The sequence below is a fragment of the Anas acuta genome, chromosome 2, assembly GCF_963932015.1.
Source record: "Anas acuta chromosome 2, bAnaAcu1.1, whole genome shotgun sequence".
Classification (NCBI taxonomy): domain Eukaryota; kingdom Metazoa; phylum Chordata; class Aves; order Anseriformes; family Anatidae; genus Anas; species Anas acuta.
Window position 1 is genome coordinate 46131373 of NC_088980.1, and position 26713 is coordinate 46158085.

At 43.9% G+C, this 26713-nt stretch overlaps 1 protein-coding gene across 2 annotated transcripts; it reads left to right on the forward strand.

Annotated features, from left to right (window-relative positions):
* The first annotated feature begins 884 nt into the window (after window positions 1-884).
* On the forward strand, window positions 885-26713 carry CDCP1 (CUB domain containing protein 1). Of its 2 annotated transcripts, XM_068674588.1 has the most exons (10): window positions 885-1284; window positions 5781-5860; window positions 10139-10342; window positions 11825-12181; window positions 13524-13892; window positions 19183-19410; window positions 20159-20539; window positions 21003-21368; window positions 22606-22687; window positions 23894-26713. In XM_068674588.1, the coding sequence occupies exons 1-10, from the start codon at window positions 974-976 to the stop codon at window positions 24333-24335; spliced, it is 2820 nt and encodes a 939-aa protein (XP_068530689.1). In that variant the 5' UTR covers window positions 885-973; the 3' UTR covers window positions 24336-26713. The 2 variants fall into 2 exon arrangements, with proteins under 2 accessions (XP_068530689.1, XP_068530688.1); XM_068674587.1 differs by lacking the exon at window positions 5781-5860 and having other exon boundaries at window positions 1063-1284.

Below are 26713 nucleotides of genomic sequence, written 5' to 3' on the forward strand. Positions count from 1 at the left end.
AAATGCTGAAATGTAATGAAGTGGTGGGATACGACTAATTCAACTAAAATCTTTGAGCTGGCCAGAAGTCTTATTCATCCAGCAGCTGAAAGTTAAAGCTCTAGCCCTTCCCTATTTCCTTATGTTAATGAAATGGCATCAGAGCTGATTTAAGGCAAACAAATCGCTCTCCTCCTCCCCATATGGCTGTAAAACTCCTACCCATTCATTTCAGCGCTGTTGTATAACCACTTAATTACTTCCTTATTAACAGCATCGATTTCTAAGACCACTCATCCAAGTCTGTGGGCAACACCAAGCTGTGTGGTGTGGTCGATATGCTGGGGTTATCCAGAGGGACCTGGGCAGGCTTGAGAGGTGGCCCTGTGCGAACCTCACGAGGTTCAACAAGGCTGAGTGAAGGGTCCTGCACATGGGTCGAGGCAATCCCAGGGACTAATAGGGGCTGGGTGGAGAACGGATTGAGAGCAGCCCTGAGGGGAAGAGCTTGGGGGTGTTGGTTGATGAGAAGCTCAATGTGAGGCAGCAATGTGTGCTTGCAGCCCAGAAAGCCAACCATGTCCTGGGCTGCATCAAAAGAAGAAAGGTGTGAAGAGAAGAAAAGCGCAAGAAAGGTGTGGACCTGCTGGAGAGAGTCCAGAGGAGGGTATGAGGCTATGAGGATGCCCAGAGGGCTGGAGCTCGTCTCCTGTGAAAATAAGGTGAGGGAGTTGGGGTTGTTCAGCCTGGAGAAGGCTCCAGGGAGACCTTAGAGCAGCCTTCCAGTATCTTAAGGGGGGGGCTGCAGGACAGCTGGGGAGGGACTCTGTCAGGGAGTGTAGTGATAGGACGAGGGGTAGTGGCTTTAAACTTAGATAGGGTAGATGTAGATTCGATATCAGGAAGAAATCCTTTATTGCAAGGGTGCTGAGGCACTGGGTTGCCACAGAAGCCGCGGACGCCCCATCCCTGGAGGTGCCCGCGGCCAGGCTGGATGGGGCTTTGGGCGACCCGCTCTGGTGGGAGGCGTCCGGGGCGGAGGTCGCTCGGTGGGTCCGCCCGCCCCCTCTCCTTCTCCTCCGGCTCTGTGGCTCCACGACCAGCCCTGGCGGCTCCCGGGGAGGCCGGGCAGGAAGAGGAGTGGCCGCCGGGCCCCACCTGCGCCCCGCCGCCTCCAGCTCCAGGTGCCGAGGCGGAAGAGCTGAGGGAGCCGGCGCCCGCCTCAGGAGATGGCGGGGGGCCGGGCGCTGGCCGCGCTCCTCGCCGCCCTCCTCGCCGCCTCGGCGCAGCCCCCCCGGCGGCAAGGTAGGGGCTCCGGGACGGGAAGGGACGGGATAGGGAAGGGGAAGCTGTGTTACCTGTAAGGAGCTGCTGCGGGGTGAGCGGTGCCGGGAAGTTTCCAGGTGGGAAAAAAAAAGAAAGCTTTTATGGGAGCAGCACGGGGAGCACGGCTGGGGTCCCTGGGGCGAGAGGGGCGCAGCTCGCCCCAAGCTCAGCCGTGCGCTGCTCCAGCTTCCTGGAGGCGCCCTGAAATCCCACTGCCCGTGGGCACATCCCTACAAGAGTTCCCATTGGGAACGCGAAGATGGTTCCTGGGGTTTTCCTCCGTTTCAGAAAGCCGCTTGGTTGCCAAAAAGGCAGGGTGTGAGTTAGGAGGTTCGTGCTCATCCTCAAATCCAGCTGGTCTGTCTTATATCCACGGGCCCTGTTCAGGACCCTGGAAGTATGACTCCATACAAAATAAACACCGAGGTACGTGCTGTGACTACGAACAACCCGAGGAGCCTGCCGCGAGTCGGACCTCTAACGCTTCTGTTACTTCTGGCTGCACTCGCTGTGCTGGTGTGTGGCTCACAGCCATCGTTGTAAGCAACGCAGTCTAAGTGTTCGCTGCGAAATTGGACAGCTCTGAGGTTAAGTTTCAAGCTGCGTAGTCTAAAAGTTTAAAGTAAAACATTTAATGCCTTTCTTCTAAGTGAAATTAATGACAGCTGTCCTGTCTTCAAAGGATAAAGGAAGAGCATTGTGCCATGCTTGGTTGTGCGTTGTTTGCAGAGAGAAGAAACTTTAAAAGCCCAGAGGTGGATCTGTGCTAGAAGGAGAGGAGCCAGACTTTCTAAAGATCTTTCATTGCTGAAGTAGCAAATGAAAAAAATCACAACTATATCTTTTCTCATATCTAGGCATTCAGAGGGAAACAGAGCAGCCTACTAATGATATTCTCCCTCTGAACTACCCTTATGCTGTCCATTCATACATAATTCCTCATTCTCTGGTCAAACCATCTTATCAAAATCTTTTGTTTCTTTTTTCCCCATAAACCTTGATGCCTCACATTAAACTTCCTGGGCTTGCTTTTGAGATGTGCTACAGCTCTGTTTGAGCCATTGTCTTTGGTTTTATTGCTTGTTGTCATTATCTGCTCCAGCTTCTTCCCCTCCATCACGTTTAAAACATCCAAACTTGAATTCAGCACACATGGATGCGGTTCCCGTTTTTAAAAAATCAAGTTAGTACTTGCTTTATGCAAGAACGAAAGCTCATGTTGGAGGCAGCACAGAGCTGAGCCCATGCTGTTAGTTTTTGGTTGGGTATAGCATGAGGAGGCTGGGTGGTGGTGGTGGTGAGAGCGGTGCGTTCCCTGGAAAGCCAAGCAAATCTGCTTTGTGTGTGTTAGGTGCTAGCTCTGGTCAGTAACTGGTGAAACCAAAGCTAGTAGAAGTGCAGATAAGACTGCTGGAAGAGCCGATGGTTTGCTGCCTGAGTCTCGGCAGCACGGTGGGTTGGAGGGTGGCGTGGTGCGAGCGGGGCAGGAGGGGAACCGCGCCTTGCCAGGTTTGGTGAGCACATCTTGCATGCCTGGCGTGTTCTTCATGCTGGGAGTTACTCCTGTCATTACGCAACCAAAACTGAAGCTGAAACGTTTCCCTTAGCAAAGGTTCGTCCTGAAAACCTAAGATACTTGAAGTTAATTTTTCCCCCTGCATCTTTACGTGTTGTGTAATTTTTAAGGAGTTCCCTTTGTCCCGGTGCTGACAGTGGTGCTGGCTCTGCCACTGCGTGCAGGCATGGGCTCTGTGCACAAAACCACACGCCAGGTGACATTGAGGTACGTGCATCTTCTCTTGTGCCCTGGTGGGACAGCTACGAGTCTTGGTGCACGCATCTTTACAGCTGTTTCTCGTCATCCTCAGAGAAATCCCTTCTTTTCTCCTCCCTCCAACATTTCCCAGCCCACGTGGTGCTGTTGTTACTTCCTGTAGGAACATGCACGTCAACCATGACCAGTCACGTTGTCTTCAGATGCGTCTGTGGTTTTTCTTCGGATGCAACTTCAGGCATAATGTAAATTGTTAAATAAAACGTTGGTTAACTTCTAGGTGGAAAACTAGAGGAAAGTATTTGGTGCAGTCGCTGTGTGTAGATGTGGGAGTGCGAATGAAGTATTACATACCTGACCTTTTAAAATGTGTTTCCTAGTTAAAATATGTCTCTGAAGCAGTAGTAATGAAGTTAATCATACTTTTATGAAGACTATAAAACAGATATTTCAGATTTAAAGTATCCTTAAATGATATGTATTTCTGGATTTGTGTTTCAAGCGTCTTTGCTGTAATAAGTGAATTTATGGATAAAAATGCATTGTTTCTTGCTCTGCCCTCCAGGTACCTTTTTCTTCCCAAATGACTAATTCAAGTCATGCATGAATCTAAATAAAAGCTGCTGCTTTTAGAAAAGCAAGCTGTTATCGGACATATTTATGGTGTTCTGATTTAGCACTGACAGAATATAAACAACCAGCCCCTTCGTGCTCCCTTTGAAAGGCCCTGCGAGCTGGGTTATTTCCATTCCGAATTGCTGCGTTGCTTGTTGGATCGAGATCTCTCCTTTTAAGACCACAACTGATGCACATGAGTATGTGGTTGTAGTGGTTTTTGCTTGTCTCGTATCCTTATCAGTCCCAAGCGCTTAGTTTTTACTCTCTAGAAATATGTGTATGGTTATACCCAGTTCTGGTTGTACTAGCTTAAATTTTCACCAGGAATATATGTATACGTATTTTAGATAAGTTTTGGATTCACATCTAATAAACCTCAGGAGAAGGCTGAGCAACTTTTCACTTACTTTATTACAAAAATATTTCATATCAGAAATAGCGCAAGGAGCTGTTCTTTGCTGAGAACAAAGGCAAGATGCTTTGGCCTTTACCTGTGTTGACTGCTGCAGCCATGAGGCAAAAGCTAACCTCTGGAAGGAGGGCACCAGGAGGATGTTTGGCAGCAGTAAACTTTGGGACCTGTGGCAGGAACAGTGTGGTTGCAAAACAGTGTAAGTGATAGATGGAAAGCTTTTTTCCTTCTTCTTTTTCATCAGTTTCTCCTTGTTGATTTGATTTTTGTTTTCTAGCAGCTTTGTTCTTCATTCTTGGAGCTTGTTTTCGTCTTTCTGTGCTCTGTTATTTAAAGTATCTGGCCTTGAAATGGTTCTAAATAAAATTTATGGGGCTTTACTCGTCTCTGTCACACCCGAGAAGTGAAATCCCCGCCAGGCTAGGTGCTGCATTGCCTCGTTAGGAGGGTTTCTGTGTATTCTGTGCGCTGCATTTCCCCCGTGCGTTGGCAGACAGATGGCATCTCCGCTGGATCCGCAGTTAGTTAATGACTTAATTATAACTGTGTCTACTCAGAAGAGCAAGTGCAAGGAGAACGACTGGGAGAGGAGGGGAAAAAAACAAACAAACCTTGTTTATTGAAATTGAGGTAAAATACGGCCTTCTCCGGGTCCTGGGGAGTGACAGAATTGCATTTTGGGTGAGAAGTTGTATCCCTGTGTTCAGATTGTGCATCCTGTAGCTGGATGGTGAGCTGAGAGCTCCTTGCATGGCTCAGCCTGTGTCCTTTTCACACAGAATCACAGAATTTCTAGGTTGGAAGAGACCTCAAGATCATCGAGTCCAACCTCTGACCTAACGCTTTTCCTAAGCTTCCATGAAAATCTTTGTACAATTACACATTCTCAACTGATTTCTATAATTTATAGACCTGTGCCCAGCTGAGGGTAGGATTATTATTATTATTATTTTGCCTCTGGTATTACAGTGACCAAACCTTAGCTCTGGAGGGGAGAACGCACCTGCAGCAGCACAGGAGGATTTGCTGCCCGGGTTGGAGCCAAACCACCACTGATTCCTGAGGAGCACCTGGTGAATATTTTAGTAGGTCTCGGGTGCCCAGTGGAGCCTGGGCATTACCCCTTGGCTCAAAAACTTCTCTGGCACAATGGAGGTGTGAACGTGCAGGCTGCTGCTGTTCGGGACCCACTTGGGTCACTAGGATGCAAAGGAAAGGAGGTTGTGCTGCCCTTAGGCAGCTGCTGGCTGTACCAGGGCAAAATCTTCTGCTTCTTTATTAGCTGATGGCAGAGGCGAGGGCTGGCTGAACCTGGCCAGTGTGGATGGCATTGATGGGAGGCAGCTGAAGAAACGTGCCATAAATTCTGGTGGATGTGCAAAAAGCTGTGCTTCTTGATTTTTGAGGGTACAAAGGAAACGTGGCCACTCTGTCAGACCGAGGGCTTGTTTCGAGGGGTACGATCGTGCCAGCATTTTGGAGTTGGCCCCGGCTGTTCGGGATTCATGGGTGGAACCGAGAGATCAGCGTGTGAAGATGGGCAAAGTGCCAAGTGTGGAAATGGGTGATGCGAAGTTCCTCAGAAAGGAGAGACGAAGAGCTGTCGGCAGGATGTTTGGCGTGGGAGGGACTGCTGGTTGTGAAATGCGCTCCTCCACCGTGGCTAACCAGAGCCAAGACTGAAGAGCTGCACAGGCATGCTCCGAGATGCTGTCCTCTCGCTGGCTCACATCAACCTGGGGATAAGCCGTGTAAGCAAACATCCCTTTGATCGAGGGAGGCTCCTGCAGTGACTTGCACATTGTCTTTGTGGTTCTCCTGCCAGTGTGGTGTTTCCTTGGGTTGTACAGACCCGTGCCTCTTACACTTTGTACATTGTACATGGGCTGGCAGTTTACAAATCCCATTTGCTGAGCTCCACTTCCTACATCAACAGAAGTCAAGTAATGGAAAAAGGAAAAAGCCCACAGTCAACACTCTCCCTTCTGTAATCACAAATAACCATGCCAAGTCCCAAAGTGTCTTTTTTTTTTCCCCCCACTTTTGTTGAAAAAGCTTTTTGTGAAAATGTCTTTCACACATGACTTATGAGTGTCTTAATTCACTTTCTGGAAAGGTTCTAGGGGAGAGGGGGTAGAATGACTGAAACTTGAGTAATTACTTAGTTATTTTTTGAGATCAAGGTACTTCATGCCTGGGAGGCATTGCAAATTAACCTGATGAATTAACTGCCTTTGAGTGAGCAGCCTCGCCGGCCGTGGTGGCTCATGCCACCGCTCCCCTGCACAGATTCTGCTGGGAGGAGAGTGGGGAGCACAACATCTCGCCCCCCTGCCCATGGGTATAAACCTTGGGTGAAGATGAGGGGACCCTGGTGTGGTGGCTGAGGAATCGGGTGCCATCTCCTGGGTGCTTACCCTGGGATGACAGTCGTCAGCAGCATCCGTCCCGAAGCGTGCAGAAGCTCTGCAGATTTGAGGCTGTAATTTTCTGGAAATAATCATTTCACAAAACACGGACCTCATCCCGTGGCGCTGGAAGATGGGAAGTCGTTAAGCAATCAGCAGAGTAGTTAGTTTGCATTTTAAGCGTAAACAAAATTCCCGTTTGCTTTAGAAAGCCTTCAGCAGAAAGGACTTGGGCAGCCGACAGGGTTGGCTGTAATTTATGATTGTGATAGCGATCTCCGTTTGCTGCTTACAGCTCTGTTTAGGAGCTGAGAAGAGTGTTATAAACAGTGTGTGGGGCCCTGGCTAACGCTGTTAAGGGCTTGCAGAATGAGAAGGGGATCTTGGATGGGCATCGCCGGAGGAGTGGCAGTGGGTGCTGGGGATGAACTGAACAGCAGGGCTCAAGTTGGCAAAGAGTCAATAAGGCAGGTTTCTTGGTCTGTCTTTTCTTTTTCTTTGAGTTTTGATCCATCCAGCGAAGTCACATGCAACAATCATCCTTGTGGATAAATTGCTGCAATAAAATCCAGTCACTCGGCCAAAATGGGTGAATGCTGGTTGGACTCTGTTCCCCTATTTTGTTTAGCAAGGAGCTGTGCGTAGCCATAAACCCCTGTCCTGCCAAGTCTTTTCCTTGTACGCACACACGCATGCTCTCTGTAAGCGCCACCGCCTCCGCCACCCTCCAGCTACCTTCTGCTTCACACGCCCATCTTGCACAGGAAGAAATATCCGTGTGAGAATGCTTAATTAAATAGTAGGGGATCAGTGTCAGGCATTTGGGCTGAATTCCCTGGAATAATCTCCCTTGTTTTACACTACATGGTTTGTTTCAAAGTCAGGTTGGAGAGGCTCCGAGCAATAAAGTTGAAGAAAGCGTTGGGAAAATCGTGCTGTGGAGAACAAGCTGGTTGAGGTGTGTTTTGCGGAGAGAAGAGCATCACTGAGTGCTAAAGGATGTGGTGGTGAGATGGTTGTGGGGAAGCAGCCTTAAATGAGGGTGAGCAGTAATGAAATACGATTGCAGCAGGGAAAATGCGGGTCAAGGTTGGGGCAGCTGAAGAAATGGTCAAGGAAGGATGCAGAGCTGTAATCACGTCAAGGAAAATATTTTGGGATGAGAAGAGCCAGTCTGTGAACCACCTCCATCCAGGCCAGCTCAGGACTTCACCGCTGACGTTTCCAGCCCAGCTATTTCTCCGTTGTTTAGACAGCGCAGATCCAGCGTCAGTAATGCTTCTCCTTCTTCCTTCGAATATCCTGTGTGTCATCTCTGTGCAGCACTGACGAGGCACGGAAATTCCTTCGTTACGAGAAATGTGGATGGTTACTGTTAGTCTAAATAAAAGGCATGTGGTGGGAATCATAGGCAAAGACAGATCAGCGTGAGTCACGAGGAGATTCGCTGATGCTTATAAAAGCTCTGCAGTAAAGATGGTTTTTAAGTTGTCTCTATTCTGTTGCATGTAGGTGGTTATATTTTATTTTTATTTTTTTTTTGCTTTTTAGCCATTTAATCATTCATTATTAGTGCCTTTGGGATTGCTGGATGTATTTCCTTTGGGCATGGTTCTTTTTTTCCCAGTTTTCTTACAAAAATGAGAGTTGATAGCTTAATCTAGCTTAGTGCATCACCAGCAGCTGACTGCTGCTGACCTATGGCGCTGTGCTGTTATTTCTCTGACAGCAATGATTATCTGTGGACCTTCATTTTCACCAGCTGTTTATGCCGCGACCTAACTCGGTGCCTGCCCCTGTGTGTGTTTCCAGCAGGTAGCTTCGCTGAGCCTAATCGGGTGTGTGACCTGCACTCTTATCGCCTGCAGCGATGCGTTTAGCTGCTGGTGTATTGATCATTGCAGCACTTGGGGCAAAATTACCAGGGAGCAGAAGTCAGGTCTCTCAGGGACGGGCAAAGATGCTGCTTTTCTTTAACCATAGCAGGAGGGCCGTACTCACTTATTTCAAACCAGTATTCAAAATATTGAGAGCTTGAGCCTAGTTTTGTGACTAAAAATGACCTTAGAGCCACACGGGAGCGTTCAGTGCAGACAGGCTGGATAGTTTCAGTCCTGCCAGGCTGGCCAGGTAGTTGTGGTGTTTCAGGGGTGGGGGAAAGAGAAGAGGTAGCTGCTTGTCAAGGAAGTGAGGAACAGACTTTTCAGCAATGTTTATAAAAACAATAGGTGAGTGTGACAGCTGTATGCAAGAGAGGAGTCTCTCTTTTGTCTGTAGGTATTTATTATTGGTATTAAGCTATTAGCACTACGTATCTGGGTGGCATAAATGTAAAAAAACAAAAACAAACAAAAAAAACCATCGTGGTTAAAGCATATTTTGTGCACTAAATGCAAACAAATGTACTGTAGTATGGAAAAACAGCTCAGGACTAGCCTGGAAATAGTTTTGCTTTCTGTTCTGGGAACTGCTTTGCCTTGACAAACACGGTGGCACAGCCCTCGCTGCTGACTTTGCTGGTTTCTTCTCCCCACTCCTGCGAAGCTTCCCTTGTGATTGCTCCCTGTGTGTTTGGAGTGTCCTCACATGGATGGGATGTGGAGGAAATATCTGTGTGTGTGACAGGGTGACCTGCAGCCCAGGAGGAGCCAATTTGGCCCTCCCTACCTGCTCCAGGACTTTGGCTCAAGAGCACGGCAGTGCCCGTGGTTTATCCAGCCTGTCGTGGCAGCCTTCAGCACAAACCCTTCTCCTTTGTACGTGGTCATCTTTTTTGCCTCTCCCTGTCAGGAAAACCCAGACTGAAAATCTCTTGGAAACATTTCTAAAGCAGAAACGCAAACGTCACAGGTTCTTATCTTTGGCTGGGGAGTTCGGTGTAAGCCGTCAGCCAGCTTAAAAGCCGTAGGGAAGTTAATAAGTGACCCAATTTTTCACTAATGGTATAGAGGGATGATAAATTAGTCATTGCGAGTATGTGTAGAAATTTGGCCTCTCGGTGTTTGAGGTTTTTGTTTGAAGCCTTTGATCCTGGCAGCGAATAAGGCGGGCTGTTTCCGGGGCCTGGCCTCAAGGTTGCGCAGAAAAACCTACAAGTCTAGAAGAGGCCCAAGACCTCCAAAACTCAAACAGAGCCATGACCGGGTGTCATTTTGACCACCTTCTGCCCTGCTTTCCCTAACCATGAGACTTCGATGCTGGCAAAGCTGGAGCATTTCCAGTGTGTTGTGTACCCAACTTTGTAGGGACCTTCAGAAGCCAAGCAGGCCGTATGATGGGCATAACAGACTGAAAGTCCAAGTCTGGATGACATAAATTTGAAAGGAGTAGCCGAGCTGCTGCTTTAATGCAAAATCCACAACACCAGTGAACTGAAGCAGAAGTGGTCCTCCACAAACTGCATTTATCCCTCTCTCTGAGCACAGGCGGCAAGTGGATCTCTGCATCATCTGTGCTGGGCTGGGAGAGCTGCAGGTATTTTCTGGAGATTCAATGCTTAAGAGCTTTGGGACAGGCACAAATGTTCCCTCTGAAAACATGGCACCTCTAGGGATGTGTGGAGAGGCAGGTGATGCTTTTACCTACTAGTAACACAGCACCTTTTCATTTTTTTTTCTTTAGGTTCATTTACAATCTCTCTTCGTGCGGCGGACAACGTCACAGTTACAATTAAATTGAAAGCTGGTGTTTCATCGGGCTGTCAAATTAGTGTAAAAAATACCTTCAGTTCAAGCCTGCGTATAAGACCTGGGGAGACTGTGACTTTTACCTTCACTTGTAGTACTCCAGAGAAATATTTCATCATGGAAATTCAGAAGAATATTGGTAAGATGCATGTTTCTATTTCTTCCCCTCATGGCAGTTTTCTTCCTGTAAAACCACATACCTTTTTTTTTTTTTTTTTCCCTATTACTATATCAAGGTATCTCCCATAATCTTAGGTAAGAAGTCATCTTTGGATGCTAATAAATATCCTCGAATTACTGAAACTACACAAGTTAAAAGAAGACTGTTTTTATGTCTGGCAGAATGAATGTAACTCAGCTTTTTAAAAAAAAAACAACAACAACAACAACAAAAAAACAAAAAACAAAAAACAAAAAAAAACAACAAAAAAAAACAATTAAATGAGAGTTTGTGTTAGCTGCTTTCTGCTATCCTTTCTCCTGCAATTTATGACCCTACCAAAGGGACTTTTTACCTGCCAAAAGCCTCTGAGCATTGGTAACAATATGTCACGCATCGTAATCATTGAACAGCTTGACTGTGTCTATAAGGACAGCAGAAACACTGAGATGTGCCTGTGTTTCCGTATATTAAATGAATGCTACTGATGTCAAGAAGCTGAAAATTTTGGGGTGTTAGAACTAAACTTTCATTTGCTTTGAACATTATCTTTTGCTTTGAACATTATCTTTAGCTTGTGCACATGTGGTAAGGTACTCTTTAATGGTATGAACACATACTATTTCTCAGCTAGATCCCAAATTTCATTTGGCAGTCAGTTTTTGGCTGTATCTTCATTATTTTTGGGTTCAAGTCCTGTTATAAAGACAGTTCTCGTATTTTGGAGTTTTATTCATATGGTTCATGCAAATAGCAATATTCATGATATTTCATGGTATGTGTGTGAGATACAGTTGTGGTATTTTTAATTCATTTAAGCCTGGGAATAAAATACTTATTTTTGATATCCAGCTTGAAACACCAATAAGCTGGCTTTTTCAGGGAAAAGTTCTGTAGGTTTTCCCTAGAATATTTCATTGGCAGTTGTTACTCATCACTTCTGCAAAATCTGGACCCCAGGTTGCTCATCAGGGTACCAATGAAATGAAGGGGTGGTTTGCAGAAAGCAGTGGAAATCTTAATTTTTTAACAGGCATCACGTGACAATTCTGAGTGAGATAGCATAAAATTGGTTCTCTCGATCCATGATTTTCAGCTTTCTTAATATTGAATTTCTCCCTTCTGTCCATTTGCTGCCCTGTTCACATACCCTATTCACTATGTACCTTCTAAATTCCTCATCAAACAATGCAGAAATACTACAGACAATACCTCCTATTAGTCACCCTGGCTTGTCCCTAGAAGCAGGTTTATCCTGTCTGCCCTAAGGGATAAGAGTCCAGTTTAAAGATAGCATTTAACCATGTTATGGGAGTGTCTTCTGATCTATATAGAGTAGAAGTTAAGAAGTGCAATGTAAAAACTAAAAATTAAAAAAGCAATTAAGGGGAAGGTGGCAAATTCCTCACTTACTTGAAGGCTTTCTGTAGTATGTCATGGCTGTTTTCTCTCTGCATTTAGACTGTGTATCAGGCCCATGTCCCTTCGGAGATGTTCATCTTTACCCACCAGGACTACCTCGCCTTAACAGGACTTTCATCTGGGACGTGAAGGCGAGTACAAAGGCTGGACTTGAACTGAAATTTGCTACCCCGTGGTTAAGACAGATTCAGCCAGGGGAGTCGTGTCCGGATTTAGTTAGCTACAACATCAACAGCTGCATAGATACAGCCACAGTTAACATTGGCACCTTCTGCAGAAATGGTTCAGTGTCTCGCGTCAAACTGCTGGGAGGAGTTGTCATGTCTCTGCACCTCCCGTGGAACTCTGCTCTCACCACCTCAGGCTTTAGCATCGCAAACAGGTCTTCCATAAAACGTAAGTGTGGAGTAATCTGTCATCCACTGTTACCTTCCCCATGCAATCCTCTTTTCTATGTGGTGGTGGTATTTGGTTGTCAGTTCAGCAGGTATCCCTCTTCTAGGGTCAAAATATCTTTGTTTGATTGGTCAACCTAATCATCATGCAAGCTGTTGTGTTGCTGCTTTTGGTGCATGTTACTCATTTTTCAGTCTCTTTAAACTTGTTTTCTTATTTTTAAGTTTTAACAGGTATGTTTAAGTTTTTATCTGGATGAGACTAGCTAGCATAATTAGAGTGAGCCAGAAGACTTATTTGCTGGTTGCAGGGTATAGTTGTGTTTCTTTAGTTTGAAATAAAGCTTCCTTAACTTGTTTGAGTCTCAAACAAATGTTTCTCTGCAGGAGAGGAAGGTGGGAAAAGGGGAAGCAATGCCTGGAAGGCACATGAGTCTGTGTGCTTAACTGCAGATATCTGTTTCAACCTGTGCAGTAGCATAAAATAATCTTCTTAAAATACCTGAAATGTGTATAGCAGTCAGTGAGTTAGTTTGTGATCTCAAGACAAACCCCCCTTTCAGAGATTTTCTTGCTCTTTACTTGAATTGTGCAATTATTGCCACCAGCTATAGATGGAACCTGATCTAAGTTCATCTCTCTAGAAGGCTTCTTCCACAGTGGCTAAAAAAGGAGATTTGTCACCCCTTCTCTTGCATGGCACTGCTGAAACGTTCGGGAAGGTGAGAGGCATGGCACTCCTCACAGTTGCTCATCGTTGCTGGCATCCTAGAGTGGGGCTGTAATCTCTGTGTACATAACTTCACTCTGCCAAGTGCCGAGACTCATCCAAGTACAAGGCGTGTTACACGATCTCCATGCCTCACCTTCTTGTTTTATCATGCACATTTGAGGCTCTGTCCTGGTGTGCTTTTGTTAGATCTCTGAGGTTTTTGGACGGAGAGCTGCGTGCTGATTTAAAAGCTCTAATCTTTTGTTTTGTGAAATCTGGTGAACTGGTATTAACAGATGCAGTTGTCAGGCTGTGTATCTGCTCTCATAAAGCCAGGACAAGAAGTAGGAATTTCCTTTCTGAAAAGTATAGGCCTGTCCATGTGCTTGACAGGTAGACCCGCTGCACTGCAAATACAGTGCTAGCATATCCTTTTCCCTTTCTGTAATTGAAGACAATAGTATCAGCTCAAGTATACGTTCTAGTCTGATGGTTTTGCAATAAGCTAACCTGTAACTGGAATGGGTGAGTTCACTGTCAGATAAAATGCTCTGCTGCTGCAGTGCTACATATGCTGGTGTGTCTTTTCTAATTTCTAATGCTTTTGCGTGACTTGTTTCTCTCATTTTAGGGTTATGCATTATTGAATCCATTTTGAACAGGGAGTCTTCCATCACACTGATGTCCCCAAACTATCCCTTGGGCTTTCCAGAAGATGAGCTCATGACGTGGCAGTTCGTGGTTCCTTCCAACTTGAGAGCAAGTGTGTTTTTCCACAACTACAGCCTCTCCAACTGCGAGAGGAAGGAGGAGAGAGTGGAGTATTACCTTCCTGGCTCCGTCAGTAACCCAGAGGTGTTTAAGCTGAGTGACAGCCAGCCTGCCAATATTGCTGGCAGTTTCAACCTGTCCCTGCAGGGCTGTGATCAGGACGCTCAGAACCCAGGCATCCTCCGCTTGCTCTTCCAAGTCGTCGTTCAGCATCCTCAGATTGATGAGAGTAAGTACTGGTTTGCCTCTTCTGTCTCTCTGTGCATTTCTCTTTCCTTCTGCAGATGCAAATTGCAACAAAGCCAGTTTGTAATTGAGTAAAAATACCACTGTAGATGTTATACTTTATAGTGTAAATGGAGGTTCCTTTCCTCTTCCAAAGGTATACATCATGTAATTGAAAATACCTTTAATATCTGTGGTATTGGATCTTGCACACTACAATAAATGTAAGCATGGGGCAGCATTTTCTTGAGCCTGTATTCTCTCTGTGGGGATCCAATCCAATTATCATGCAAGAACCTTAGTGTTTGATTAAATTGTCCAAGCTTATGTGTCACTGTGTGTTCTGAGTGCTGAAGGGTTGTACCATCTCACCACTTCCATCCTCTGTTCTTTGTCTGTCTGATCTGGCTCCATTCATGAACAACAACTCCTCCTGAAATTGTTGTTAAACAAATCACATGTTGCATCTTGGAAGCCAGACAGAGTGAAAATATTGTATTTAGTTAATCAGCTTTATCTCTCTGTTCTACTTTTTGGAGGAAAAAAAAATCATAAATATATTTTAATATTATTTATATTATTTTTAATATATTTATATATTAAAATATATTTTAATATATTTATGACCAGTAGACAAAATTATAATTACCTAAAAATAATAATAAAAAAACAGGTTGACGTTTATTTAATGAAATGCAAGTAATAAACCACTTGGATTTACGAAAGAGCAGTGGTTTCTCTAGAGATTTCTTAGGATTATATGAGTGATTTTAGTTATGTAAGTTCCATCAAAGATTCAAATTCAGCCCTCAGGATGGTATTGAAATTTTTATTTAAAAAAAAAAAACTTGTCTGTAGTGTGCAAGTTAAACATGGTTCTTATTAAAAAAAATATATCAATATCTGCATATTCTCAAAGCTTCCCAAACCTTTTGGTATTCCACAGCTGTCTGTGGTGCTTGTCATTAAATAAGAGGAAAACACAGCTATTTTCCAATCAAAATCACTTCTCGACCTAATCTTGACTGTGTTTAGCTGCTTGAAAACCTCTGAATCTGAATTCAGATGAAAAATCTGAACCAAGCTGAAGACTGAATAGCCCTGTGGTGAAAATCTTAGGTTCTGTTCTTGGTTGTGGCAAAGACTTGCAGATTTCCACCTGACCTCGTACCTTTTTGTATGCTGTGATTTCCCATACAGGAAAAAGCTATTTTATTCACCCCTCTTTTTTTTTCTTCCTTAAAGCCTTTATGATCCATAGCTGAAAATAGGAATTACAGCTGGTAATACAAGTGTGTGTGTGTATATATTTACTCTGTCCTTTCTTTGGTATCAGAGACATGTTGTTAACAGCATAACAGTGCATAAGAGTGCCGTGTGGATCTGATGTGTGTCACTCCACATGATAGTTATGAGTTGTGAACAAGGCTACAACAATAGTCATATGTTTTTCCTCTGTTCCTTCCCCTCCCTCTTCCAGATGTTTTGAGTATTTACAACTGCTGTTATCTTATGTGGGAAAAGGTGTTTGTCATCCCTGCTTACCACTGTTCTGACTTTTCTGTAGCTGCCCAGGTAGCGTGTGATGGAAGACAGCTCTTTTGAAGCCTTGGTTAGGCAAAATTGGTAAGAGGAATTCAGCAGTAAACTGTACTTAGCTGGAAAGTTTTCCCCTTTAATACATCCATTCTCAGATTGTTGTGCAGGAGTTGGTCCTATGGAGCATACATAAACACTACAGTAAGGCACCGTATCAGGAGTGAAGCCTGAAGTGGGCCATCTGGAAGGAAATCGTGTTGTAAGAGCCTGAAGAGAAGAATATCTTGCTTGTTTTGTGATTTCAGAACTTTATTTTTATTAATCCATTCAAGAATTTTCTGAAGTCTCCACAAATAAGAAACTGGGAAAGTGATGGAATGTGAAAAGTTGGGAAAACTGGTTCAGAGAAAGGATAAAATAGAAGTTTTTTATCCATAGAACTATCCTGATGAGTGGGGATTTGCTGATCTTCACTGGAAAACACAAACAGAAATGATTGGTTTGTTTTTGGAGATCTGGGCACCTTTTTATTCTTGCTTCAGACTTCTCAGGATTGCAGCAGTGAAATGGTGGAGGAATGAGAGGCCACCTGCATGTTTTTGATGTAGGATAATCCCTGAACAGTGGCTGTTCTCAGGGAGGCAAGAAAGGCCCCAATTTTAGAGCCTGTAGGATAAGAAAGTGTGTTGCAGTGGCTTTGAAATTGTATGCTGTATATACACATGATAAGTAATCTTGTCTAGGTGAAGCATTTTGATGTGACTGCAGGTATGTAGAGGAGAGGCTGCTAGGTGCCTCGGGAATGACATCACTCATTTCAAGCAAAGGTTCAAATTCCAGCCTTGCCTAGAAGCAGAGACAACACATGGGAGTTTGATTTACAATATCACATTCTCACAAGCTGTTCTCAGTACTTCAAGCGTGCAAGAATTGGAACAGAAAAAGAGGTAGGCTCCAGTCCTGGGCTCGCTTCTTGCACGGGCTGTATGTGCCAGCTTTACTTTTATCATAGCTGTCATTCTCTTCCACTGAAGTTAACAAAACTCATGGAGATATCCAAGGGATACATGTGTAAGGAAGGTTGAGGGTGCTGTGGAAAGGCAGAGTTGCTTGTCTGTCATGAAATCTAAAATGTACATCAAACCGTGCATGAAACTATCCCTTTGGATTCCTCTCCCTTCTGCAAAACCACTTTAGGGTCTCACTTCTTCATCTCATTTTTGGCTGATCTGTTTTTTCCTTGTAATAGAGGTGTTTTGAGGAATTAGTTAAAACGGAACATAACAAGATGACTAAGCCCTGGGCCTGCAGCTGAACCAAAGAAAACTAAAATGGATATTCCTCATGTGGGATCTTTACCAAAATGATTTAATTGTAGCTTAAATCAGTGTATAGCTGAAGCGTATCATCAGAGTGATTACATACAGATTTGGGGGGTTAGAAACTGAACTTGAAATATTTGTCTTCTCCTTGTGCATGTTAACTCAGATTACTATTTAGTAAGACTGGCATTGTGTAAACTCACTTTCTAGGAAGCTTAGAGACCTGGGAATGGGAAAATGGAGACTTTCATCTGGGTGATGCTAATGTGAATTGACCTCTTGTTGGCAGAGCTCAAAAGCTGCCTTGCTAAGTAATAGGAATATGGCAGCCCCTATCCAATGAACAAATAACTGTGTTATAAACGTGCAGGCCCAGCCAGCCCCAGCAAAATGCAGCATTTGACTAATGTGGATTTCAGTTCCTTCAGCTTGTCCAGAGGATTTAGATCAAGGCTATTTTGCACTGCAACTCCCAGTTCTGGCTGAAGCACTGCAAGTACAACCCTTTTTCCCCTGGGGGCACTGGCTGCCCTTTTGAAGTCAGCCAGCCTCCATCCCTGTGCTCTGAATTTGTTGGCAGTCACGGTGTGAGGGTCCTGATGTCTTCACACACCCGTGTGCTGCAGGACAGGAGTTGGGGCGGTGGTGCGCCAGCAACAGGCCCAACAGAAGCTCTGTGACCGGATTGCCATCCAGCAAGAGCATTCAGGAAGGCGTCAGGATCCCAGTTCTCCCCAGGCATTGATCAGAAAGCCAGATCAGTGTTTTTCAAAGCAGGGCTGGCTCCTCTGGATGCGCCCTCCACCCAGTTTATCAGGAAGACGCGCAGCAGGCAGTGCCAGCCCAAGGCAAGGGTTGGAAGGCATAGCTGAGAATGGGGGGAGGACAGACAGAAACAGGTCTTCTGACTGCGGTGTTCATTTGGCTCAGCTTAAATCCAGCATGAAATCCACCAGGACCTCCAGATCTTTCTGCAAAGCTGCTTTCCAGATGGCCTGCCCTGAGTCCTCCTGCCTGTGCTAACTCGTTGTGAGGGTGTGCTCTGTCCTCTCGTCAGTCAATAAAGAAAACATCGGGCAGCTTTGGCCTCAGTATCAGCCCATGGTGTAGAACTCTGACCGTCCTCCAGATGGACTTTGAGCTGCTGATCACGAGCCTTTCGAGGTCAGCAGTTGAGCCAGTTCGAGTCCACCTCGCTGTCCACTTATCTCGCTTATACTTATCAGTGTGTCTGGGAGCACCCGCTGCTCTTGCCTCACCTCAGGCCAGCCCTGTCATTCGAGAGGGGTGTCAGGTTTTTCAAGCGTGTTTTTCCCTTTGTAGGGAAGGTCCTGATCACCTTCTAGCCCTTCACATGTTTGGAAGTGGTTTCCAGGGTTCTGTCCTGTTGCCTTCATGGGGTCAGTGATGAAAATATCAAGACACTTTGGCCTTACCTGTGCTATAGCTTTTGGGAGTGCAGACAAATTTATCTCTGGAGTATTTGCTATTCTGTGAAGGCTGAGCATCCTGCTATTAACTGATGTTAAAATTTGTGGAGTATGCTCCCTGTGAATGTCCTATACTCCCAGGTGTTTGAGAAGCTTCTTAAATGGCTGGGGAGGTGCCTCCTTGAGCAGATCTTTCCAAGCTGATCAAGAGAGGCTGTCAGGAATGATGCAGGCCTTCCCGCAACAGACTTTTTGTTAATTTGAGGCATCTCAGTGTGTTTTTAACTGCCAAACAGAAAAAGGCTTTGGGGAATTGTCTTTGAAGGCTTCGGTGACCTTCATAGTGACCATCAGCACTTCTGCTGAAGTAGAACACTTCACTGTTTTTTTCCCTTTTGAACCATATTGGTGCTTGTGTTTAAATTAGCTTAATCTTTAACTTGACTCTGGACAGGCAGATGTACTAATTGCTGCTTTTGGGCAATTTTTTTCATCTTGGCTCTTAAAAAAAAAAAAAAAAACAACACTAAATAAACCCCCAAAAATAGTTTTTGGAGGTAGAGATCTTGCATTGAATTCAGCATTTGAGAACCGAGACACTTGTTTATGATCAGCAGTTGTGTCACCAGTAAAACTGACTCTGATAGGAATACAAGGAACATATCAGGGAAAACAAATCCAACGTAGTCAGCTGAGCTTCCCGGTGAACTATTTGCATTGTAACCTTACCTGTTCAAAAGGAACTAGCATAGGGTATCCTGTTATGGCTGAAAAGTGGTAGGGAAGCGGGGTTTGTGTGTAGAAAGGCTCAAACTTCTTGGAGTAATACGATATTATTTGAGTTTTTATTTCACTGGTGGAAAAAAGTAATGTTTTCTTAGCTAATGTAGAAATAGCTTTAACAGCTGCTTGTGTAATGGTGTGAGAAGAGATGGAGGAAATTCTGCTTCACACCACGCTGACTTGCCAGTAATTGCTCTGAGATGTTTGCTTTTCGTTGCAGATGTCACCCATTTGGTTGACCTGAGCAAGGAGCGGAACATGACGGTAACGATCCACTTTGAAGGCTGGCCCAGCCGAGTCCCGCTCATGTCTGAGCCGATGTGCCTGATCTGCAAGGATCCTCGCACCTGCGACCGTGTTCTGACGCTGGCCTCTGGCGCCATCTACAAGATCTCCTTTCTCTGCAAGGACTTGTCCCACCTGAGGATCACAGCTGAAAAGGGCATAAGTATGACACAAATGGCTCGATCTTGTTTCCTAGAAAGTGCTTCCACCTGCTTTTTCCACAGTGCTCAGCCAAACCTTGCCTCTCTTGCTTTAAATAATGGGTGGATGGAAATTTGGCTTTGAATGGCTGGGTACAATGAATGTGGAGATGACCTTGTTGCTCACTGCAGCATCCTACCTTTAAAAATAGAAACTGTACGGCTGTTCCTCGAAAGGAAATGACAAAAGGCATGGAAGAATCTTCTTATTGAAAACTGCAAAATACGGAAACAGGACAGGAGAGCCATAAGTCTGCCCGTGAAAATGTGGGACCAAAGTGGCCATCAGGAATGCGTCTTGTGCCATTTGGATATCCCTTTGGTGCAGGATTGTCACAAATGCTTTCAAATACTGGAAAAAGAGTTTTAAGGTATAGATCTGGACTTTAGCGAGTTGGCAACTGTCTCAATAAGCAGATAGTGTAGCAAAAGTAATTTATTGAGTGAGGAATTTTGCATACGTTTGTCAGTTCCATTGGTGTTCTGTGTCGTTTTAAGGAAATCTCTTAAACTACAAACTGTGCATATTTTGGTAACGGTTAATAAGAGAGGACACCTACTCAGCTAAATGCTTATCTGAATCTGTAATACAAATCTGACAGGACTCTGTCATATGTATACTGCAGTACACCAGAGAACTTGCTTTTTCTAGGTATTTCTTCTGTAAGAAAAAGAAAACACAACCCCTGTGGTTTGTTTCTGTGATTGCAGGCTGTGTAGATCTCCGGTGGTGTCAGAAGAAGATCCATGCCCTTTCGGTGCCCAAGGCTATTACCCAACTGCCAGTTCTGCTGCATAAATTTATTTGGAAGCTCATAGCTCCTGAAATGATAAATGTAGAAATTACGTCTCCGTCCTTGAAACTGCAGCAGCACCTTCCAGATCAGAGGTGTAACACGAGCTACAGTTACAGCATTGTTAGTGCCACCCCAGAAGTGGACTTGAACGTTGGAATTTTCTGTCCCGGTGGAGCCATTGAAAAGATTCAGTTGAGGAATAATATCACCATCTCCTTAAAAACATTTGGCAAAGGCTTTTTCAATGATTCTAATCATCAGGATCTGAAAATGTCTTTTGTGCCGCATATTAAAGGTAAGGTATTGTTTTCTACATTTTTCCCCGTTGTTAAATATTTCAGTACATTTATTAGAACACATGAATACATAGAAATAAGAGCTCAAGTATTTAGAGTCTAGACCAGGAGCTACTGCTTGGACCAGTATTTATCTAAATCAGTGAGGTAATTCCTTGCTGGAAGAAGGAAAAAGCTTTGTGATCAGATGGTTGGCAGACGGTTGTGGGAAATTCAGCAGATATATCTATGAGAATTGTGATGATTACTGATATAGAAGAGATGATAGGTGAGATGTATTGTTGGTACTGAGACGTAATTTGACAGTAGAAATTCTGCTGGTCATGGGTATGGGTGTAAGTGATATTCTTTTGTTATAGAGAAGAGAGCCTAGATAATTTTACATGAAAGAGAAAGCTTTTTTAAAAAAAGGTTTTGAAACTAAGTAAGTTTTCATTCCTGTATTCATTTTCTTCACTACAGATGAGTGTACTTTCACTGTGAGCCCAGATCCAAAAGCTAAAATTTACTTGCAGAGTCCCAACTCGCCTTACGGTCTACCTCCTTACGTCTCCATATCCTGGTACGTCATTGTGCCCAGCAAGCAAGTGGCCCGCCTGGGCTTCTCCAAGGACCGCATGGGCATCGCCTGCGAGACGGGGCGTGCCTACGTCAACATAAAGGAGCAGACACCGGGGGCAGAGGAAATCGTGCGCCGCGAGGATGAGCTCCTGCCTGAGCCCCGAAACATGCACCGCAACTTCTGGGTGAACATCTCCAACTGTAAGCCCGTAGACAATATGCAGCTGACCGTGCAATTCTGGGTGACCTTGGCTGAAAAACAGATAGGTGAGTTCTGGGAGTTTGTCGTGGCTTGCTTTACGCTTGTTTCGTTTCTTTCCATTGGGGGAACAATAATGCATGCTGCTCTGCATGCCTTGGCTTTTATGAGATCTCTGCTTTCTGAAATGCCTGTCCCATCAAAACCCTTTGGAAGTTACAACGGAGTACTTCTAGGTACTGGGGAGAAGGGAAGGTTTTTAATGCGGTGGAAGTTTGACTTTTATAGCTGAGGGGGACTGAGAACGGGTGTTTGGTTTTGTTTTTATTTGCATGTTTATTTTTTTGTTTTGCTTTCATTTAATTTAGCTTTTTGAATTACAGCCAGCAGGTACAGAAAAATCAAGTGATGTTTTTTCCGTCCCAAGGTCACAGACCTGGTGAACAGCTTAGAATTTGATTATGCAACATTATTCATCTAAGTAGTCTTTACTTAGTGTTGGCAGTTCAGTTATTCTATTTTCACATGAATAAGAAATAATCCTTGGGGTGGGTCTCCCTGTTTAGTGGAGAATGTCCTGACTGCTGACAGCAAAATCTGCGTTCTTGTTAATTTTCATCTCTCTGAAACGTATAATTAAAAAACAGAAAGGCATTTTTGTGGTAGGCTTTGCTCAGATGCATGTAAGTTTGCTTCATGTTTGCACTTCTGCATCATCTGTGAAGGATGGGCTACAGCAGCAAGACCAGAAACTGTAGCAAATAGATTCTTTTTTTTTTTTTTTTTGGTAATGTATACTTCTTTTAAAATGTAGATCATTTTTCTTTGTTCACACGTGGACTTCCCTGATCAATTTTATGACTCTTTGAAAAGCAAGTCAATAAAACTCTTGTATTTTGGGGAAAGGATTGTATTGAGGGGAAGTTGGTGAAAGTAACTATTTCCTGTGGAGAGAGATAGGCAGGTATTCATGCTTTCTTCTCTTTTCTGCATGCTGAGCCAGAAGTTTGAGAGGCTGCAGGTAAGTTTAACAGCACATGAGCTGTATTGAATTCTTGCACCAAGGGCTAACAGTCTGGCAGAGGGAGGGTTGATTGGCTGTTTATGTGGCTGTGGTCCATTGCTAGCAGCAGGAGTTTGTCATTGCTTGGCCACCAACCTCTTGGAATTTGCTTGTGTTACCTGTAGGCACGCACATCTTCTCTGCATGCAACTGATACACATAGAAAACTGTTGAGGGGGTTCAAACGCAACCAGCTTTTAGGAAAAAGCTCAGTGTTCTTGTACCTTGTTGTCTGTTTGCAGATCTAGCAGTGATACTTGCTGTGCTGGCTGGGGCTGGAGTTCTTGCAGCTATTGGACTCACTGTGTGCTGTGTTAAGAAGAAGTAAGTAATAATCCAGCATGTGTGTAGCTACAGGTTTAAGAAGGTGTTGTGGGAGAGCAACTGGGCCCACCATTTCATGTTGTTGGCACAGATCCCTCAAACAAGGGTCTGAAGCATGATACAAGCAATCTATTTGGAGTGGTGCAACTCCAGGAACACTGCTTTATTCTAAACCAATTATTTTAGAGTAGAGCAGTGTTCCTGGGGTCACAGTACTTCAATCCCAGTGTGTTGTCCGGCTTTGCTTTGGTACAAGCCTCTGGCTGTACTGGAAGCGAGGTATCAGTTGGACTTCCTCAGTGATTAATGTGAAAGGAAGTCACAATGAATGTGGTTGCTCTGTATGTGACTCTAGAAAAGACTTTGTTTAAACAAGCTGTACTCTCACTCAGGTATCTTAAGACCTATCTTTCATCTACACAACCTCCAGCAATTTCTTCTGGAGTTTATACATCAAGCAGGAGAAATTTTTTTATGAGATGAGCCCTTGGGGAGAGAACTCAATTGTGCAAAGCCAACACAAACAGCTTTATTCATGCAAGCACAGTCTGAAGCCATCAATAGTTTTGTTTCTGATGCTCATGCTCAGTGCTGGCACGCAGGTGGTTTGGTCATGAATCTGTAAAGCTGGAATGAATTTGTGCAATATGGTGATTAGAGCAGTTATGGGCACAATTCTCTGTCTCACAGGAAAGGCTTTAAGAACAAAAGCTTAAAAGCCCTTCAGTTTTTCAGCATTTGGACTTTCTGCCTTCAGAATAGTCGCACCAAAACCAGGAAAACTTCATTTGACTTTCATAGCGGATCTGCTGTTTTTACTCACCTTCAGCAGCACTCAGCCTTGTTTTGTGGGGGTCTGATGGTCTTTAGGTCCTAGTAATGCCTGTGGAAATTGAGAGGTTCAGTGCGCTGCGTAATTGGGATGTTCCAATTGTGTTTGGAAGGCTGCTGGAATTAATCTTGCAAACTTCAGGGCCAGCAGAACAGCAACAGATAACTAAATAGCTTAAAGTTCCTTTCTGCTCTGTTAAAAAAAACAAGTCCAGACTCGGTTATTTTTCCCAATATCTCTAGTATAGCCTTTAATCCAGGTAGACTGTCTGACACTGTAGCTGGGGTGGGTAAACAGAAGCTGTTGTTGTTGGAGTTATATGCACTAAGCCATGTATTGTTCCTGACCTGCTATCAACTTCAACTCTGTAACAGGAAGAAGAAAAGCCAGAATCCCATGGTGGGAGTATACAATGCTAACGTCAATACCCAGATGCCTGGAAAACAACGCCTATTCAAGAAAGATAGGAAAAACAATGATTCTCACGTCTATGCAGTTATTGATGATGCTATGGTCTATGGGCACTTGTTGAAGGAATCCAATGGCTCAGTCAATCCAGAAGTTGATGTCTACCGGCCTTTTGATGGGCCCATGGGTAGCTTGCCACCTTCTCCACCTCCGTTCTCTTTCAGAAAAGACATTAAACGCTCTCCTAGCACAGAGGAACCTCTGGCAGAAACAGACCAGGACTCTTACACATTTGCTCATCAGAAATCAGGGGAACTGGACAATGGAGATAATACAAATGAGAAGAATAATGGAGATACAAGTACGCCCTTCCTAGAGGATAAGGAACAGGAGGGTTTAGGGGAGTAATTTTATGCCGGGCATGGCAGTTTCCTGTGGAAATATAGGTACCCTGTAAGGACAAGGTTCTAGGGGGAAAAACAAACAAAAAAAGGAAACAGAAAAGGAGTGTTATTTTTAAATGTGTTTTGATACTGTTTTGGCCTTGTTTGTTTTTTAACTTCAGCTGTTGGTAGCTTCCAGTTTTAGAGTGAACATGGAGTAAACTCAGACAGTGGAGCACTCCAGGAATGTGTACGCATCTGGTTGTGGAAATAGGTGGCAAAGGTATGCTCCTGCTTTTTATAATAAAGACTTCAGAAGAACGAATTCTTAACGGTACCACCTTAAAACTGTGGCAGCTAATAGAGAGGGGAGAGTCTTCTGTCCAGTACTTCCTCCTTTCTCACAAGTCCTTTGTCCTGAGTGTTTGCTGGTGACTTTTTGAAGACATAGGCCACATCATGTGCTCAGGACAGCTCCAAATTGCACGCACGTGGGTTCCTTTTCCGAAGGTCTAAGCAAAGGGGGGCAGACTGTCATTTCCAAAGCTTGTGGCTTGAAAATTCAATGTATTTAACATAGTGATTGTTATGGAAGTGTACTGAAAGACCACGTATGCAGTCTGGAAGAGTTCCATGCATGTAAGTCAGTGTGAATACTTGAGCTTGGGCTCATCTGGCTCAGAAGTAAAGTTATGGGTTTTTCTCTGATTTTCAACTGATGTTATAATACTTCAACAGCTGTGTGACCCTATACCAAAGAATGTTTTTTCTTTATGCTTTTTTTTTAAAAAAAGTTTAAAAATTTTAAAAACAATTTGCACTTTGGTTCAGATGCCTGTAACATTCACGTTTTGCTAGTATCTTGACATTGTGGTCCAAGGAAGAGTAAGGATTTGATGGAGAAATGACAATACTGTCATTCAGCTGTTTACTAATGCATTTCACTTCATCTGTTAGGGATGCTTGGTTATTTAATAAGGATAAGAAGTGGGGTAAAGCAAAATAGATAATGTTTCCAGCAGGCAGTTTCTCTGAAATGTAAAGTGTATGAGTGAATCCATTATAAGGGCCCACGTTTTGTGTTTTTTGGTCATCGGTCTGAATTTAACAACTGTCTTGAAATAATGGTGGAGATAACTCTTGATTTCTAGTGGGACTTACACTTCAGTCATCTAGCTGCCTTTGAAAACCACCTCTTGCAATAAGGTAAATAATAGCTTCTATTTTTGTGTGTGTCCCTCAGCTTCTGTGCCTTTTAAAATTTGAGGGTCGCATCTTCATGCAGAGGACCGTGGGTATATGACTTAAGGTGACTTATATACAAACATCTGGCTTGTCTAGGTGTGCAGTTACTTAGGATGCTTGCAGTTTTGCAAGCAGCATGAGACTCAGCAACTTGAGAATTTCTCTCCAAATGTTTTACCGTGATTGTTTCTTACCTAATGATGCGCGGAGGTGCCATATACCAAAGGTGTTGCATGCGATAACATCTAAAATTAAAGTGTCTTTACCAGAAATCTTACTGTTTACATCAAAAGAAATGCGGATTTCTTCCTGTGTTGTCAATTTGCAATGCCAGCACAGTTTATGTATATGGTCAAGTTTGTATATTTAACAATTTATGCCATTACACTGCCTGGACTAGTATGAAGTCCAGGCACAATACACGGCTTATTTAAGTATGATGTTATATATGTCATATTTGTCGCAGTTTTCTGTAGCATGTCGAAAAACGCATGCCAGCTAAAAGTGCCTTTTAATTGTTTAATGTATTTTTCTGCTTATGTTCAACGCTTTTAATACAGAAATGTGTATTCCTAGATCTCTGGCTGGTCACTGGGATCACATATTTCAAAGTGTACTGGGGGTATTTTCATGTCATTTGAGAACTTGAAAAGATTTCTGCGGTACTGATATATTTTTTTCTCAGGTAACTGAATTGCCACAGTACATTTTATCAGGGTAGTCCAATTATGTGTTCATCTGGTCAATGCTTCTCTCTTCTCACTGCTTGAAAAGGAATGCATTTGTGAGAGAAACTTGAGGCTGTCTCGTTCTTCCAGCTCAGTTTCTGCAGTTGCTTAGGTGAAATCTTTGAGTTCATGTTCTTTCTGACAAACTGATGAAAATGTAGTAGAGGTTAGGCTTTTGCTTACAACCTCTTGATATCTGAAGAAAGAATATGATGCTTATGGATGTCTTTTTATTTGTTCTATTTTAACTCAGCTCTTGGTATGACAATATAAACCTTGTACTGGAAACGGCTGTACACTAAGGTTGACTTTCACTGTGCTTACGATGGTACATTTAGGGTAGGAGTTCAGGCACAAATTGCAGTTCACTTTTCCATACAAGAAAGTTGTGACTTTTTTTTTAAATAAATAAAAAATAACTATACTACCA

Coding starts and splice junctions, on each gene's coding strand:
- CDCP1 (XM_068674588.1), top strand. CDS start 974: ATGGGGCTTTGGGCGACCCGCTCTGGTGGGAGGCGTCCGGGGCGGAGG. Junction 19,411..20,158: donor CACAGCTGAAAAGGGCATAA/GTATGACACAAA, acceptor CTGTGATTGCAG/GCTGTGTAGATCTCCGGTGG. Junction 20,540..21,002: donor TTTTGTGCCGCATATTAAAG/GTAAGGTATTGT, acceptor TCTTCACTACAG/ATGAGTGTACTTTCACTGTG.